The sequence below is a fragment of the Phalangium opilio genome, unplaced genomic scaffold (assembly GCF_054372755.1).
Source record: "Phalangium opilio isolate 3A_F unplaced genomic scaffold, DU_Popi_V2 ptg000042l_1, whole genome shotgun sequence".
Lineage (NCBI taxonomy): Eukaryota > Metazoa > Arthropoda > Arachnida > Opiliones > Phalangiidae > Phalangium > Phalangium opilio.
Window position 1 is genome coordinate 2,821,321 of NW_028324166.1, and position 18,949 is coordinate 2,840,269.

Genomic DNA, 18,949 nt, shown 5'->3' on the forward strand with positions numbered 1-18,949 from the left:
CCAAACAACTTAGTGTTGGGTATGACTTACAATGGGCTAACTTCCCTTTAATTTCACCATTCAATAAAAAATATAATACCGTAGCAGACTCCACATTTTAATTATTCTTAATAAAACGAATTTAAAAGTATGGAAATTTTCTTCCATTATCTGCCAGAAACCTACAACTAAAACTGGACAGTGTCTAACCTTGAAGATCATAGTTCTAAAAATCATGATTCCAAAGCATTATTTATATTTAAGGGATTTTCATGGGTTCTTTAGGGAGTCTGCTATGGTGAAAATTCGTCCCATGCATTACTCAGAGAAAAACCATTACCGTAAAAGACGTCCAATGACCCATTTGGACGTGTCCGGAATCCATCCAAGTAACACCTTCTCAGGAAAGGTTCGGAATTTTGGGCGCCATGAAGAAGGGTCAGCAAACTTTAAAAATGAAAAATTAAAATTATTGAAATGCCTTCCACTAATTGGAAAGTCAATTCCCTTATTTTATTAGCGTAAAATCAAAATTCCATTCATTCAACTGAATTGAATAACTAACCCTAAAAAAATTTAGGCCTAAAGAAAAAAGTAGCTATTTAAAAATTAAAAAAATAAATTTAATAAATAGTGTTCCTCAATAAATTTAATTTAGTAACTAATTAACTCTGATTATAATTAAATCAAATAATAACGCGCAACTAAATACCATTTAAGAAAACGAAGGCTTAAGCCTAATAAGCACGTTGTCGAAATTTGTAACGGTAAAGACCAAGGCTTAACTACAATTTTAACACCGCTTCAATTAAAAACACAAAATACCGTGAAAATTTATCAAAGACAATGATTAGATATACAATTCCTATAATAATTCAATTTAAAAATTAAGATTTATAATTGCTATCATATTTCCATCTAATTGAGCTATTTGAAAATTCTAAAAAAATTATATTAAATAAATAGTATTCGCTAATAAATTTAATTTGGTAACTAATTATCTCCGATTATAATTAAATCAAATAATAACGCGCAACTAAATACCATTTAAGAAAACGAAGGCTTAAGCCTAATTAGCACGTTGTTGAAATTTGTAACGGTAAAGACTAAGGCTTAACTAGCCTACAATTTTAACACCCGCTTTAATTAAAAATACAACATACCGTGAAAATTTATCGAAGATATATAATTCCTATAATAATTCTATCTAATTAAGATTAATAATCGCTATCATACTTCAATCTAATTAAGATTTATAATTGCTATCACATTTCCATCTAATTGAGATTAACCTAGGCTAATTAAGTGGAGAAATTAGTAAACTTACCATTGTGGAAGCCGGCGCAAAAGTGGCAAGAGAGCTCTGACAGTTTCGTAACGAAAAAGCAAGAATTGGCCAAATGGTGACGTCACAAACGCAAAATTACCTAATAAGCTGTGAAAAAATTATTACTTTTAAAAAACGATAACTAATTACGTTAATTATTATTTTCGTGTAATTTTAGGGCTAATAGTAATATTTTTTAATCATAAAAGAATTAAAATAAAAAACAATACCTGAAAACTACCGGCAAAACCTACCAAACGGAAGTTGAAAATTGAAATATCCACCACCTTTGAACTGCGCCCCCTTTTTTACGAATTTTGGCGCCAAATTTTTTTCGGGGAAAAGTATGCCATACATAAAGCCGGACTCTCAGCCAAATTTCGAATATATTTATAGGTAATTTTTCATGAAAATTTAGGATTTTATAGGACTTTTTCATGAAAATATAGGATTTTATAGGACTTTTTCAGAATTATAGGATTATATAGGGTGGCACTTAAATATCAATTTCGTTCTTTAATAAAATAAAACTTTTATTTCATCTTGAACATAGTAAATAATGTAATAACACTAACCTAAATAGTAACTACCCCAATTTTACCTTCAATATGGCAACAGCAACCAAATCAAAGCTTTCAGTGCTTACATTCAAAGTAAACGTTTCAAATAGTATGGATTAAGGCACAAAAGTTCATGTTTACTGGTTCGGTGGGTTGAAACCGATGAAATAATTAAAAATATAAGACTTTATAGGACTTTTTACAAAAAATACAGGACTTTCAAAATTATATATATTTATTAATTTATTAATTTACTAGTTTAATACATCTTGAACACAAAGTACTTTGACTGTCTTTTCTTACATTTTTCAGTCTACATCTTGGACAAGTTTTATTATCACTCAACTGAAAATAAATTTTAGAAGAAGTACCTGCAAGAAAAACATAGAAACATGTATTTTACAAAGAAGTAATGACCCAAAACGTTTCATGTAGAAAATATTGAACATCAAATCATCAAACTATGTTGTCCTTTATGTTTCAAGCTAATAAAATTAAATCTACTTTAATGACAAAAGTGTTATTAACACTCACTGTCATCGTCTATTGTGTGAAGGAATTCACTAGATTTCTCCGGTAATGAAGTACACAATTTGACTGATGAAGTTTGTAACATGAAGTTCAGTTCAGAATCACTGGACTCCTCGTCTTTTTGTAGCACCTGTATCAATTAACATATCATTAAGATCCCGTCATGCAGAAATATATGCTAAGCCTATCTTTCCCAAACATGAATTATTTATTTTAAAGGGTCTGTAAAAAGGCATCGATGGGTGGGTACTTAAAAATTATTTGAAATACGTCATAGGCACGTAATTTGGCTCTGCAATCTGCCGAAAAACATGGACTAGGTGTCCAGTCCAATTCGAAGTGGAGTCGAGTCTTTGGATCTTGGTGTCACGTGGTGCCTATGACGTATTTCAGATATTCTTTACCCTCACCTGCTGATGCCTTCTTTAGAAAACATTTCTTGGTAGTAACCCTGTCCTTTAAAACTCGATTTACGAACATACCTTGAGATTAGAAATCAATTCGGGGTTAGCGCAAATGACAATATTGAAATCTTTCAGATTCTTTAGGTTTTGTTTCTCAATGATGGCTTTTAACCTCTCAACCTCGTTAATAAGATCTTCCAATGGTTGATTTTCCCAGTGACTAGTTTCCAAATAAGAATGACCTTTCCAAAATGACTCGAGTTCTAAATTTTAATAAGATTAGAAGCTGTTAGAAGGGTAGAATAAAAGACAAAGGCTTATTTTGGAAGGCAGCATGCATTACGGCATAAGTTTATAAGCGATACGTTCCACACTTCCTATACTTTGTAATGCTAGAGGCTTACAACTGAGAGCTAGTTTGTAATTGACTGATTTCGTGCAGAATTGCTTTAAAAAAGTAATTAATAAACTCAGCTGTAATTAGAATCAGGATGATTTAGTCGAACTTCTTCTGCCAGATGGGGAAGAATAGGGGCTATCGAATAGTTAGACACTTGTAAGGCGTAATGGAGAGCAGTTTGACATGACCTCCGTGATAAAGAGTCCTCGGCATCACAGTATAGCCTGAAAACATTACCGGATATGTTAAGTTTATTTAGTTGATAAAATAATTAAGTGTGAAAGTTTAATCATTGAGATAAAATAATTAAGGGTTAAAGTACAATCCTTGAGGTACTAACCTGTCTTTCACGATAGGGAAGTAAAACGCCGACAATCTATTGGTGAAAAGATTGACTATATGGTAGCAACTGGCTCCAAATTTCATAGATGAATATGATTGAACAATCTGAAATCATGTGTTTAAATAGTGTTTATGTTCAGAAAAGAATGGCGTTTTGCTCAAAGCATAGTTGGCGGAAATTATATTTTAGCCAAAAACTACTTATCTTTCTAATGGATGTAAAAATTAACTCACATTTCTTTGAAAATTGTGAAGAAAATGCAAGATATATTTGTCAACTTGGTACATGTCATTGAGAGGCACAATATCCTTTGACGGATCGAAACCCTTCAAGTTACCAAGAAGAAAACGAAACGTGTTTCGAAACTGAAATAAACAAAAAGTTATTGCAGAAAAAAATACATCTATGTAACACATAAAGATAAATAATCTAAAATAGAAACCCTAAAAAACTAAATCTCAACCTATATAGTTACTATAGCAACAGTATCAAAGAAAATCCCAGCATTCCTCGCCTCACACGATTCTTAAAAAAATTCGTATCCCCGCATCAAAAGAACGAATATTCTGGTAATAGTACCAGAGCATAACAACGAATATTCTGGTAATATTATCAGAGCATAACTACGAGTATTCTGGTAATATTATCAGAGCATAACTACGAATATTCTGGTAATATTATCAGAGCATAACTACGAATATTCTGGTAATATTATCAGAGCATAACAACGAATATTCTGGTAATATTATCTGAGCATAAGAACGAATATTCTGGTAATATTATCAGAGCATAAGAACGAATATTCTGGTAATATTATCTGAGCATAAGAACGAATATTCTGGTAATATTACCACAGGATACGAGCGAATATTCTGGTAATATTATCAGAGCATAAGAACAAACAAATTGAGGCTTACTTTGTTTACATAATTTGAGCTTTCTTTCAAAAGAGCCTTTGAAATCTCAACACTATCATGACTGGACGCGTAGTAAGCAACCCACCATCGAAGAGTATCCACTCCTAAGGCTGCCTGCTTATTATTACCTGTCTTATAATTAAAATTATACAATTCAAACCCGTGACTTCGTTCTCGTGGAATTAGTGTTATTTTTAAAATATTTATTGCATCGCAAGGAACAAAATCAGAATAGTAGGATGGTTGTAAAAATAGAACAAGACTTACCTGTGAACCATTTGTGATTGAAGTTGGGTCGATGACATTACCGAGGGATTTAGACATTTTTGAACCAGATTCATCAAGAACGAAGCCATGCACATAAATTGATCTAAATTGTACCGAAAAAAGTATGAAGAGGTTCAGATTTCTTATAGTAATTTTGCATCACGTGAAGAATTTTATGAAACACATGCTTTTGAATACAATCAATTGTTTACTACGAAATTCGGCAAACAAAACCGAAATTTAAGAGTTCAAAAGTGACCATAATTGAAATTTATGAGTTCAAAAATTGATACAATTGAAATTTATGAGTTCAAAAATTGCCACAATAGAAATTTATGAGTTCAAAAATCACCATAATTGAAATTTATGAGTTCAAAAATTACAATAATTGAAATTTATGAGTTCCAAAATTGCCATAATTGAACTCATGGTGGAAACTCATTTTGTAGCACTAACTGAGCATAATTACTTGTAAGGAGCTTGACCATTAACAGCAACGCTGGTTAATAATGAGGATTGGAACCACCCTCTAAATTGGTCCAGACCTTCCAGATAAAGGTCAGCAGTGTTGTCTATCATAGTGAAAATAGACAAAATGAAAGACTTTAATTTAAAATGTTAAAAATGCAGCTTATTTCCGATGCCTATGGCTGATGAGGAAATAGAGCAAATCGTGAGCTATCTTAAAACAGTCCAATGGAATTCGCTGTAAGCTCACTGCAAACATTTTTTTCAAACTTACTGGGTATTGAGGAAGAAAACCAGCTAGTTCCACTATCAAACCAAATATCCAAAATATCAGAACCCTTTTCCAAAGTTTCATTTGAACCATTCTAATTAAAATAATTAAAAACTCGGATTCATAAAGTAATTAAGGAAAGGCAACGCATCTCTAATTATTTTAGCTTACTGCAAGACTTGGTGGCAAAAGTTTATCATTTTCAAACGACCACCAAAAGTCTGCACCACCAGTTTTCGCAACAAGTGAACTGATATGATTCACAATTTCTCTGTAATGATAGCAATTGGAATGAGTTTTGTTTCAAAAATGTACGTATGGCAAGGCTTAGAGGGGGTTTTTTGTTTCAAAAATGTACGCATGACAAGGCTTAGAGGGGGTTTTTTGTTTCAAAAATGTACGCATGACAAGGCTTAGAGGGGGTTTTTTGTTTCAAAAATGTACGCATGACAAGGCTTAGAGGGGGTTTTTTGTTTCAAAACTGTACGCATGACAAGGCTTAGAGGGTGTTTTTTGTTTCAAAAATGTACGCATGACAAGGCTTAGAGGGGGTTTTTTGTTTCAAAAATGTACGCATGACAAGGCTTAGAGGGGGTTTTTTGTTTCAAAAATGTACGCGTGACAAGGCTTAGAGGGGGTTTTTTGTTTCAAAAATGTACGCATGACAAGGCTTAGAGGGGGTTTCTCTTACTCAGTCAGTATTGGAGTAGCATCTTCCTTTCGATAGAAAACCGGTATGGGAACACCCCAACATCGTTGCCGCGATATACACCATTGTGGGCAATTCTCCAATGTAGTTTTCAATGATATTTTGGCATTTGTGGGATAAAAGTTGACACTATCTAAGCAATTCTAGTTTAAAAATCTTTATTAGACCAAGGCTTAAGTATGTAAAGGTTAATTAACACTATAGAGTAATTTCTTTCCCATATACGGCAACGTCATAACCCTCTATCTCTTACCTTAGTGATATCCCCCCTCCCTTCCCTTCCCTTCCGGGGCAAATAGTATTCTCTAGTACAAAGTTGCCCCTAACGTAGGGGATACACAGTTCACTCCCCCTCTCAACCGAAATTACTCTATAAGTTACATACCAAGGCCTTTTCTTTGATTGTTTCCACATCGAGAAACCATTGTTTGCTGGCCCGTACAATCACAGGCTTTTTAGTCCTCCAATCATATGGATAGCTGTGCGTGTATGTTTCAGTAAAAGCCAAATTTGAACCTAAGAGCTTTAAAATAGCACTAGTTCCATCCGTTAGAACATCGAGGCCTTTCAAATTTTCACCGGTGGAGTTTACAAATTTTCCATTCTCATCAACGAGACTTTCCTGCAATGAAACAGTTAAAGCAAGTCTAAGCTACGTGGTTTAGTTCGGGAAAATGCCACTAGATGTTCCCATAGTCGAGGGGTTGAGGGCCCACTAAGCTTAGCAAAGGCTACTTTTAGCTCCGCCCTCCCATTACATTAACGAGTTTTGATTGGTTCCTGCCTTTGGTAAGGTAAAATTTGTGTGTAGAAGATGCAGTTTAGTTTAAACAAATGCCACTAGATGTTCCCATAGTCGAGGGGTTGAGGGCTCTTTAAGCTTAGCAAAGGCTACTTTTAGCTCCGCCCTCCCTCGACATTAACGAGTTTTGATTGGTTCCTGCCTTTGGTAAGGTAAAATTTGTGTACAGAAGATTAGCCAGAATGTTAGGGGTACCACAGGAACCGACATTTACAAGGTTTTGAAAGTTGGAAATAGATTCAATTTGAAAATGGAAACATGTACAAACCTCTAACGGCATTTTATACTTGACAGCTAACTTGAAATCATCACCGCCATGATTAGGAGCCGTGTGAACCAACCCGGTTCCTTTTCCCATTGTCACGTGACTTCCTTCCAGCAAGGGAAGAATTTTGCTTGGATATAAAGGATGATAATAATTGCATTGCTTCAAATCACCAGCTAAAATTGCCAAAATTACATTCAAGAATATAAAATCTATGACCATCTAAGGATGTTAAGGTAATTACCTTCAAATGTACTTAACACAGTAAGACAAGTCTTGAACTTTTCGTTAAGTTCATTAATTAGCTCTTCAGCTACAACCCAAATTTTCCCAGATGCTCCGTTTCGAACTAGACAATACCTGAAACATATGTTCTTAATTTTATAATAGGGACTTGGCAATTCGGGCTTAACTCCGCCCCCAGCGCCATTATGGTATGTTTTTTTAACAGAATGAAAGCTATATAAGCCCCTCCTCCTGGTATGTTTTTTTAACAGAATGAAAGCTACATAAGCCCCTCCTCCTGGTATGTTTTTTAGAACTAGTGGAAGGTAGAGTGACGTTTCATGACGTAGTAATGCCAAGTCCCTATTTAGTTGAAACAAATGACACTAGATGCTGCCATAGTCGAGGGGTGGAGTTAATTGGCCCGCTAAGCTTGCCAAAGGCTAGTTTTAGCTCCGCCCTCGACATTAACGAGTTCTGATTGGCTCTGCCCTTTGGCCAGGTATAATTCGTGTGCTAAGGGCGAAATTTTCTTTAAATATGCTTTTTTACAAACCTGCTTTTTGCAGAGTACGCAACAGCTCTATTTGCAGGTAATGTCCAAGGCGTGGTTGTCCAAATTAAAAGATACACCTTGTTCTTGTTCTCTTTCTCATCTGCATAAAAAATGATTATAAAGAGGTTAAAGTTCAAACAGGGAACAATTTTTACTGCACTGACCTTTAAGCGCAGACTTCCATGAATCAGGAATATTAACTACTTGGAATTCCACAAATACAGAGGAACTGCGTATAATTAGATTTAAATTAAATTAATTCAATTAAATTTCGTATAATTACAGAAAATCGTTCCATTTTGCAGACCTTTTATGATTTAGGTTGTATTCTAGCTCGGCTTCTGCCAAAGCAGTACTGAAAATTAAAATAAATACATTTAATTAATTTAATTTTACTGTTTGTTTCGAGCTAAGAAGAAACTAATAAAAATTAATTTAATTACCAACTTGATGGTGACCAGTAAACTGGTTTAAAATCTCGAAATATCAGTCCCTGAAAAGAAATACTTAAATATTAAATAGTTGATAACATTGAAAACACTATTTTTCAAGGTTTTATCTCAAGATGGCGCCACTTTATTAGCAGCCCCAATATAATAGCGCCATCTAGCGATAAAAAAGTGCAAAAAGCTGTGTTTGAGGGCATAAAAACGAAAAATTTCAGATTGTTCGATAAAATGTGCTTCATGTTACAATTAAGAATGTGTAATTACCTTTTCGTAACATTGCCAGAATGCTCTAAGTTGATTACAAATGTATTTTGAATTGGACGTGATGTACTTGTTATTCCAGTCTCCCATAACACCCCAGTGCTTGAAGGTTTTTTCTTGATTTAAGATGGTTTCCTTAGAAAACTCATCAGCTAATGAAATAATATATGATTGTTCATATTCATAATTAATGATAATTAAACTAAACAGTGAAAAAATTAATATTATTTCAATTTGTACAAAAAATGAAATAAAATCTATTTTCCATCATTGACACCAGATGACGCCACAGTATTGTATTGTACTGTTTCTTAAAAGAACTCCAAAGAAGGCAGCGGCGGGTGGGTTAAGTTATTTGAAATACGTCACAAGCACCACGTGACGCCAATTGCATGTCGTGCTAGTTTAGTTATTGAAAGAAAACAAACTAGGGCTCTTGGAACCACGCCCCATCTTGGTCACGTGTCTCTAACATTTCAAATATTTTCTACCTACCCGCGGATGCCTTCTTTTAAGTCTCTTTAAGCCTAATACCTTTCTTTCTGATGGCCAATGGAGTCAAATTTTCACGTTCCCCACTTTTCAATACTTTTTGTTCAATGGGTAAACCGTGACAATCCCATCCTGGTCTATAATGAACCTTTCTTCCTTTAGTCACCCAAAAACGATTTGTTATATCTTTCAGAATCTAAATTAAACAAAGATACGCGTTTTATGGATGAAACGTTTTGTGCCTAAATGGTAGAAAGTAAGATATACCTTATTGACAGCATGTCCCATGTGAACATCTCCATTGGCATAAGGTGGGCCATCGTGTAATACAAATGGAGGGTCTTGGCCTTTTTCCCATTGCCAATTATAATGTGAGTCAAAGCCACAAACCTTTTATTAAAAACCATTGCATTTTCATTAGGTAATCTTTCATTTACACAGAAGACTGGTCATTTTAAAGGAAATTTCGGCTCCTGTGGCACCCCTAACATGCTGCCCACCAATTTTACCGTTGCCAAAGGCAGGAACCAATCAGAACGCGTCCGTCCAGGAGGGCGGAGCTAAAAGTAGCCTTTGCTAAGCTTAGCGGGCCTGTTAACTCCACCCCCCCCCCATTATGGGAGCATCTAGTGGGATTTGTTTAAACTAAACTAAACCACAGCCGAGACTTACTTTAAAACATGGCACGTGTATTCACATATTTCAAACAAACATGGTAGGATAGTAGAAATACATTTAATTTTTATTGATGTATGGTAATTAAACTTTTACTATTTTTACATTAATATCAATTAGAATGTGATTCAATCATACAATTATAACATACATTTTATCATTTTTCCACCAAATAAATATTATTCTTCAACTCATATTTGCATATAATATGCATAATAGATGGCGCCCCTGTTCCCGAAAACGATAGATTATGGGATTCAGGCTCCATCTATTGCTTCTTTTTGGCATTTTTTTTATTTAATTTAATTTTATTGCTTAATGCCTCTATGAGTATGTTTTTGGGTATAAATTATGAATTTGAATTAAAAAAATATTTGGCACTATCCCAATACATTGATTTCATTATTTTCATAGTCTTTTGAGATATCCAAATGGGTATTTATTTGTTACACTCTTCTACTCTTTGGCCACAATCACACTTTCCCTTGTCAAATTTGCAACTTCCAACAGCGTGTTAATACAGTCATTGAACGAAACTTACTTTACTAATTTCCAAGTCTCGTTTAATTACGTTTTCAGGTGACAAATACTGTTGTAGAGTTGACTTTGGAAGGTGTAAAGTTGAACTGTAACTTGACGCCGCTCGTAAATAATTGCAATAAGCATTCGGTAATTTACTCATTAACAGTTTGCGATGGAAATTTGCCGGCTTTATGTAAACTTCGTTAACCTTTCCTGATAAAACAGCGAATTTTTTCATGATATTACAATTACACGCACATTCCCGCTACCATAACAAGCAAAACTCTCTTTCGAACCGGCGAAAACTAAGCAGACCTCAAAGCAGACGAACCCAATTAGGCGCTAGGGTAGACATAAGCAAACGATTTTCCAGTACTAAAATTCAAAAATGACGCGGGAATTTGAGAGAACGTGGTTAAAGGTTATGCGGAGCCGAAATGATAACAAAAAGAATGGAAAATTTGGGTTTTGACTCGATTCTATTATTTTGAAGGCCTATTATGAAGAATAAGTCTCCGTACCTATAAATTAACCTGAACTAGGTTGCAGAGGATTTTCAGAATTAATTACAAGGAACCGCGTTCAGTTTTACCACTACCAGCTGTGATTAATATCGTGTAGACTTACAATATTATAAAATATTAATTTATGAAATGTCTAGTTCAAAACCCTGACTGCTTGCTTACATCTGCATTAATAAGTTTTGCATTTCAAAGCATTATGATGGCAGGTAGTAGGAGTTCTCAGTATCAGCGAATGCAATTATACTGTACAATCCAAAGCAGAGGTATAACCGGGTATAACGTACGAACTAACCGTAACCGCCCTACATATGCTTTGGGCAACAGGTGTCAATATTGTTTTTGGGAAAACATATAGCATTTCCGCTTTGTAAAGATAAACTCTTAAAGTCTAAACACCGGTGCGCGTTGCCTAACTGTAGCTCGATCACATTCAACCGAACAACAGTAAATCATGCTTGATATCTTTGGTAACTTGAGACTTCTTCTGAAACGTAAAATCGTTGTTATCGACAACAGCATCTTCCGTCTACATTGGATGTTTACCGGTAGTTTATTAGTGGTTTTCAGTATTATTATAACGGCTAGACAATACGTTGGTGATCCAATTAACTGCTTTGGCGTTAGTCAAGCCCCGTTATCATTGCTAAATACTTACTGTTGGGTCCACGCGACTTTTACCATCGAGCAGGCCTTCGGAAAACGTGTTGGCTTCGATATACCACATCCTGGCATCGATAATTCACGATCGGGTAATAAGAAATATTACCCGTATTATCAATGGGTCTGTTTCGTGCTGTTCTTGCAAGCCATGTTTTTCTACGTTCCGCATTACATTTGGAAAGTGTGGGAAGGAGGATTGTTGGAGTCGGTGTCCGTGGGACTGACCATGCCCATCTTATCCAAGGACGAGAGGAAGAAAAGAGTAGTTTTGTTAACGGACTATCTGAAAAGAACGACTGGTAAGTACAATAGTTGATATTTTCAGCCACAACGTATGGGTAGTTTGTAGTACCGAGCCGTCTGTCCACCTGTGTAGTTGTAGTAGTAAGTAGAGATGGGCCGATACCAGTTTAAACCGATACCGATATGATCCGATACTTTTGAAACCGATACGTACCGATACCGATATTTTACCCGATCCTTCGATTAAACCGATATCAAACCGATACCGATATGGTATCGGTATCGGCCCATCTCTATAGATGATTCTCGATCCAATTTCGGTACTTGAGACTATAAAACTGGCTTATCATACGAAAAACCCATTTTAGACACTAGTTACGTTATCCAAAAATAGATGAAAAACTGTGCTGTCTCAGAGTTTAGGTCTTAAGTATTTATTTTCTTCAAAAAATATCGGGTAGAAATATCGGTTCATTTTTAACCGATAACGATATATCGGTTAAAGCCAAATATCGGTACCGATACCGATATGGTATCGGTATCGGCCCATCTCTAGTAGTAAGATATGTTTAAGTCGTTTGTGCTGAGGAATTCTCTTCAAACAGAGAACAGTATTCAGGGCAGTGAGTATGAAGCGTATAGATTCTATAGCAATAGGGAAGACAATACATAGTATTTTACACTCCTACATTATGTCTACTATTCTAAAAAGAACGAGCAAAAACCAAAACGTATTTTCGCATACAGTCGAAAGTAGGTTAAAATGCTTCTACAAAATATACGAAAAACAAGGCGTTTGGTTTGAACATTTGAAATTTTAACCCAATTTAGAGCATACCTGTAGAATATTTTTAATAATATTTTACTCAACTATGTATTGTGCAAAATAGGCCGTCTGAGTTTGAGCAAAACATTTAAATGTAATTTTTTAAATACAAATAAATTACCCATTAAAATTTGAAAATAAAACTTAATTACAGTGCTTAATAGTAATAATATAGTAATAATTTAGGCTGAACCACCTATAGACACATTTTCCCCACCAAGTTTAACAGATATTTGGGAAATGTAGAGGTAAATCTATCTTTGCAGGTTGCCACAAATGGTACGCTTTAAAATACTTCTCATGCGAAGCCATGTGTCTTCTGAATGTCCTGGGTCAAATGTTCCTTCTTGATCGTTTCTTCGACGGCGAATTCTGGAGATACGGCACCGAAGTCATAAGATTTTCTCAAGACAACCAAGTGAATCGAGTGGACCCAATGGTCTACGTCTTCCCCCGTATGACCAAATGCACTTTCTATAGCTTCGGATTCTCGGGCGATGTTCAAACGCACGATACCCTTTGCATTCTCCCACTGAACGTGGTGAACGAAAAGATCTTCATCTTTCTATGGTTTTGGTTCGTAATTTTGTCTTTCACCACAATCGCTGTTCTGATTCTTCGATTAGTGGTGATATTTTTCCCGCCATTGAGATTGTACTTTCTTCATGACAAGTGCAAGTTAGCCAGTGATGATGGACTGGCGGAATTGATAAGAGAAGCCGATATCGGGGATTGGTATATTGTCTACATGCTCGGGAAGAACTTGGATTCGTTGGTGTTCAAGGACGTTGTGGAAATTTTGGCTAATAGCAAGAAAAGAAACCGGGCTCTTAAGGAAAAAGAAGCAGAGGCTGAAAGTGCCAACGAAGAATCGGAGAGTTTAAACGTGGTATAAAATTTTTAAGTTCCTGAGCTATCCCAGATGGCCTATTGTGACGTAACAGTACCTAGTATAGCCGTCCACTAGGTGACAAAGATAGAAACCAAGATTCTGACGTCACGCCTGAGATAGCTCTAGATAAAATTAATTATTTCCGTGTTCTGTCGCACCCCTGAACACAACTTTCGTTCATCCATATTGAAATATTGACTTTGTACGTTTTGAATTGTAAACAAGGGAAATTTTGTTGGACTTATCTATAAAGACATCTTTATAGAAAAACGTCACTTCAAACCAATGTAATCATTTATCAATTTGTCAAACTATAAAATATTATAGACTTGTAAACCACTTGCATCGCACTTACTCAATAATCACTACGACGTTCGAATCAATCATAATGATTAAAATTGGTCATTTCAATGGTGGGAAGGTTATTAGAATGGAGGGTTTGCGAACTCGCTGCTGAAAACTTTCAAGTGCAATTAAAATGTTAATATCCGCCAGTAGATGGAGTCATTTTAGAACTATTGCCCTAGCGATGTTTATTTAGTAGAAAAATAACTTGTGAGGAGTAAAGAATGATTCTAGAATGGCATACTTTATAGGGCTAACACGAAAGGCCTTCAATTTACCCATAGTACCTCGATTTTTGCTTGGGTATAAGCTTTAGACGCCATCTGGCTATAGCAACAAGAACTTCTATTTACGCTTGATTTATATCCACCGTGAGGTGGATGCACTCACTTATCCCAACATGAAAAGCATTCTGGGATATTTAGAATCAAACTTCTCTCAAGGTTTGAAGATTCTATATGGGAGTTCTTAAACCTGCGTCTCTAAAAGTCGTAATTTTTCAGGGACAAATTTATTAGTTGCACCTGTATGCAAATTTAGAATTTATAATAAATCACCATGTTTCCTTTAGGAGAATATGTCAATTGCGAAGAAATTCTATGAGTTATGGGCTTTCATTAGCAGGTTTCGACTATATAAGTAGGGTATGGGCAATCTTTTCGCTACAGGATTTACTTCCAGTTACAACAGAATCAAGATGGTTCACTGCTCCATTATCGTCGCTTTTGTCGTTCTGGCTACAGTTGCCTATGGTAAATATAACAAATCTAACATTTATAGAATTATAATCATTACCGTTACGTTATCCAGGGCAAGAAACAACTGAATCTCCAAATCAGAAGTACGTTGAAGCCTGTCAAGCCAAATACCCTGACGAAGCCAATGTCACTGCCGTTGTAACCAAAGTTGTAAGTATAAGCAAGAAGAGATATCTAGTTTACTAGGGAGAAGGTATAAGATTCCTTAGTATTCGCGCGCCATAGTCCCTGCAGTCCCCCTTTCAAAATACAAGGGGGGGATGTAAAAGGTGGCCGGGATATTTCGCGGCCTCTCCTCAGTTGGAAAATACAAGTAATTTTCGTCATTCGCGTCGCGCTGACGTGAGTTTTCAGGTGCCAATGAGATGCTGGTTGTAATTTAGAGGCGGGGATTAACTCCGGACCTACTATACGTTTGGACTGGAGATAAAGAGCTGGAAATGTGCAGGCGAATTTATACCTTCTCCCTAATAAACTAGATATCACTTCTTGGTATAAGTATATTATGTTTCCTTACAATAAATAAATAATTATAAAAACTTGGCAAGGGTGCTCTCGAGGCTTGCTCTTACATTTGCGCGTCAGTTCAGAGACGTTGGTCAGCATTGAACATCTTCGATGTCGAAATCAGCAAACAATTGGGTGATAAGGAGCCAATCGAAGATGGAACAAGATGCGCTCCTAGCAGAGTAAAATACGTTAATTTTATTAAACAGTGTTTTCTATTTTTACTCGGTTTATTCAAAGGCTTACGGGATTTTCCATGACCTTTCAGAAATGTTTAGGTGGCGAATGTCAAAGAAGCGAAGAAATCGAAGAATGCTCCAAGGCCCAAAATGGTTTAACGAAGATTGATGTATGTACAATTGTGCTTTGAATTATTTGTCGGATTTTTAGTGGTAATACGGGTACTTTATAATTATTGCAGCACTCTTCTCAATGCAAAGTTAAATGCGTTGGCGCTGACGAAAACTCTGCATCTGAATTAAATGTCCATCAAGGCGAACCATGCATGACCTCCAAAAATGTAAGTCCCATCCGTTATAACAGCGATACATTAGTACGAGTAAGTAAGTTCATGAGATATGTTCCATAAGTTTGTCACTAATTACTGAGAACTTGCCATGAAGTGACGTAGATGAAACGTCATAGATTCTCGTAAAGCGGCGCCTGTTGAGGCGCTGTCAAAGGTCTAGTAGAGACTAAATAGGAAGATGAACAGCAGAACCGCGTGCAGTCATTTCTCGAACTAGCTCTCAGTATGTGTCTAGCATTACGAAGCATAGGTAGTGTCATACTTATGGAACATATCCTATAAACTTATGGTATGGCAGACGAAACTTTTCTTAGCTTTGAGAGTAAATTCATGACAACACAAACTAATGATTAATGTTCCATAAATATGATATTTGTATTAAATGGATGTACAGTGCCTTACGTAAGGGCGTGTCAAGAACTACATTATGAAGTAGTAGTGTTACTTTTTCCTGAAGTAGTGATTAGGCAATGACACGTGACTGTAAGCAACAAAAGAGGTTGGAATACACAATTATGCAACCGAGTTTTAGATTATACGGAACATAGACACCAATTGTTCTCATTCCCTTAATTAATATCATTGGTGCGAACCATTGACATAATATTGTAGTAAATAAATATATTTTTCAGGTGTTTGGAATTAACGTTCCTGTCCCTGGACTTTGTAGAGATGGAAAATGTAAAACATTTTAAATAGAAATGTAATAAAGTGAATTTAAAATAAAAAATATATACATATACAGGGTGTTTCTGATAAGTCTGCCATAAAATAAAGGGTGTGTTCTTTGGCAAGTGTCACCAGAACATGGGGTGTAAAACATATAGTTTCGGAAGTACGGGGCCCTAAAACCAGGAAATTGGCACACTTGGGGAGTAAACATATCAGTCTGCCCATCTTGTTTAGACAATTTCTGTAGCCTCCAATCCAAGAACGTTAATGAGCCTTTATCTATCAGAAGTGTACCTAAACTGGTAATGTAAAGTAGTTTAAAGTGTACTAGGCCCTAGCACAAGAGTGGACATTTTGAATAATACCTAACGATATTAATTTGGTATTAGCAATGGAAACATTTTCACTTTAAACTACTTAACATTAGGCCTACCAGCCTAGGTACACTACTACCTTTAAACATAAAACTTCTGGTAGATAAAAGCTCATTAAGGTTCTTAGATAGGATGCAATTGAAACTGTCTAAAACCACCATGTTTTCTCTTTTTCAAAATTTGCAATCAAAAGGGGTGATTCTTAAAGTACCAGACGTTTTTAAGAAATGATTAATGACGTATTACCCAGTGGCTCATCTTGGAACACTAGTTCTTCACTACGTCTAGCGTTCCAAATATAAAACGCATGGAAGAAGTGTCTTGCAAAAGAAGAATTTCGCAGAAGCGCAGATTAGGAAAAACGCTGAATTTTTGCTTCCACCCTCTCTCATTGGAAACAGGCTCCCAAAATACATAAACGCGCTTACTGCCAGATAGAAGCTAGAATATGAAAAAGAAAATAAAATTTTCCAGAAAGAATACTTGAGAAATGACCCCACCCGAAAGCCAACAGTTACGAATTATATTTTTGGAAATTAACTAGTGTTCAAGCATTTGGTATTTTAAAGGAAAAGAACACTTTTGTTACGTAGTGAAAACTTTGATTTTTAGTAACACGATTTTAAGGGTTTCTAAAAAAACACTGAAATACTGTTGACCCCAGAAAGTGACGTATAAAATCCTGCTCTGAGATTCGTTATTTAAAACAAAACTGTATTGATATAAAGACAAAAAGTACACTTCGATGAAACTTGCTCGAGAAGCCCTCCTTTACCCCAGAATAGTGTCAACCCCCCCCTCTGCGCATGAATACCTTCCCACCCGTTGCACAGGGAACAAGCTGTGAATAGGCTCATGAAGTAGTGGATGCTAGCTCTAGTAGCAAAAGTTAACGTTTGGATCAACAGCATCAAGTACTACTGTCTATACACCTATGACGTCAAGAAGCTCTTCCTTGATTGGTTAATTCTTGTAGGGGGTTGGGCGGAGGGTAGTTTGCTTCTCAGTTTATTTACATGTCAAAAGCAGGGGATTGTTAATTAAGTGTACTTTTTGTTTTTATATCTATATACTTTTTTTAAATATAATCATGTGGTCTAGTTGAGCCAATCATGGACGCTTATGATAAGCCACGCCTCTGATTCATATTAGTGTCTACCATTGGCTGTTCGAGACCACGTATCTCCATTTCAGTTGCTAATCACAGAACGGTTTTTATGAAAATATATCGTCAATTTTCCTGGAACATGGCAACGCGCTAGTCGTTAAATTTTGGCTGATTGCAATTTTAATTTCTCATCAAGGAGATATTTAAAGGAGATAAAATCCATCTCGTAGACAGTAAAAGACTGTCTTTCATTTAAAAATATTTAAGTGTAAACTTAAACAAGACGTCGTATTCCTTTAAAAATAAAACTAATCCTTCATAGCTCGCGACATCTTCTTCAAGTTCAACAGACGAACGCCCAAAAAGAAAGGCCGCTCTCATTTCTCAAAACACCAAGATTTGAGTCGAAGCCATGTGCCAACAAAAAATCAACCTACGAAACCACCTTAAAAATTAAAACCGCGAAACTGCGTCACAAAACAATTAAGATAAAACACTTCCAACTCCGTTACGCTTACTTCGCGCATATAAAGCTATTTGCACCTTATACATTTATGACAGTAAGTCTCAAAGCATCAGGTCACCTAGAAAGCTCTGTCAAGTGCTGGCAAACAGCATCAAAATGTTCTTTCTCTCCAACAGTAACTAATACATTGGAACTAATAAGGAATGGTAGAGGCTTAACTCTGCCTTTCATCTCGCTTTTAAGCGTCTGCTCTTTAGACGTTTTGTGTCACGAGAGTGCGCAGAGACGACAATAAACCCCAAAATGAATGAAACATTGGTCAATGAATCGTTTCATGCGCATTAAAAGAAAAAGATGTGATCTTATTGGTTAACTTAGCATAACGTAGAGAAATTACTATTTTAAATAACCATTAAAAACTTCAGCTTCGTGTTTTCATTTATCTATTAACTAGATGGCTCTGACTTCACTTTCAATCTGTCCCATCCGAGGACATCTTGTCCCTTTCTTTAGTCTATAGGTGCAAACATAAAAACAACATCGGGAACTCTTGAGGTATCACTATGTTTCTTAAATAAACGAGGAGCATCCCATTATTGATGGTACTATCCCCCTAGCGTCA

The 18,949-nt window shown here is 35.8% G+C and overlaps 2 protein-coding genes across 2 annotated transcripts; one reads left to right on the top strand and one right to left on the bottom strand.

Moving 5' to 3' along the window:
• Window positions 1–2,083: 2,083 nt before the first annotated feature.
• IleRS-m (Isoleucyl-tRNA synthetase, mitochondrial) lies at window positions 2,084–10,715 on the bottom strand. Its single transcript, XM_089836313.1, has 23 exons — window positions 10,443–10,715; window positions 9,494–9,616; window positions 9,269–9,422; window positions 8,738–8,886; window positions 8,468–8,517; window positions 8,332–8,379; window positions 8,189–8,253; window positions 8,025–8,124; window positions 7,488–7,603; window positions 7,247–7,419; window positions 6,562–6,798; window positions 6,159–6,319; window positions 5,639–5,738; window positions 5,471–5,561; window positions 5,198–5,300; window positions 4,729–4,831; window positions 4,462–4,593; window positions 3,778–3,909; window positions 3,542–3,648; window positions 3,277–3,425; window positions 2,880–3,064; window positions 2,401–2,527; window positions 2,084–2,237 (listed from the first exon to the last, which is right to left on the bottom strand). Exons 1-23 carry the CDS (start codon window positions 10,659–10,661, stop codon window positions 2,113–2,115), a joined length of 2,949 nt encoding a protein of 982 aa, XP_089692439.1. The 5' UTR covers window positions 10,662–10,715; the 3' UTR covers window positions 2,084–2,112.
• A 466-nt stretch (window positions 10,716–11,181) lies between these two features.
• On the top strand, window positions 11,182–13,904 carry LOC149678321 (innexin shaking-B-like). Its single transcript, XM_089837119.1, has 2 exons — window positions 11,182–11,906; window positions 12,943–13,904. The coding sequence occupies exons 1-2, from the start codon at window positions 11,399–11,401 to the stop codon at window positions 13,569–13,571; spliced, it is 1,137 nt and encodes a 378-aa protein (XP_089693245.1). The 5' UTR covers window positions 11,182–11,398; the 3' UTR covers window positions 13,572–13,904.
• Window positions 13,905–18,949: the final 5,045 nt, after the last annotated feature.

Excerpts from the sequence above, each read along its gene's own strand:
- IleRS-m (XM_089836313.1), bottom strand. The coding sequence starts at position 10,661 with ATGAAAAAATTCGCTGTTTTATCAGGAAAGGTTAACGAAGTTTACATA. Across the intron at positions 8,254-8,331 it reads TACAACCTAAATCATAAAAG|TTCCTCTGTATTTGTGGAAT; the intron begins GTCTGCAAAATG and ends AATTATACGCAG. Across the intron at positions 7,420-7,487 it reads TGTGTTAAGTACATTTGAAG|CTGGTGATTTGAAGCAATGC; the intron begins GTAATTACCTTA and ends TGGCAATTTTAG.
- LOC149678321 (XM_089837119.1), top strand. The coding sequence starts at position 11,399 with ATGCTTGATATCTTTGGTAACTTGAGACTTCTTCTGAAACGTAAAATC. Across the intron at positions 11,907-12,942 it reads CTATCTGAAAAGAACGACTG|GTTGCCACAAATGGTACGCT; the intron begins GTAAGTACAATA and ends CTATCTTTGCAG.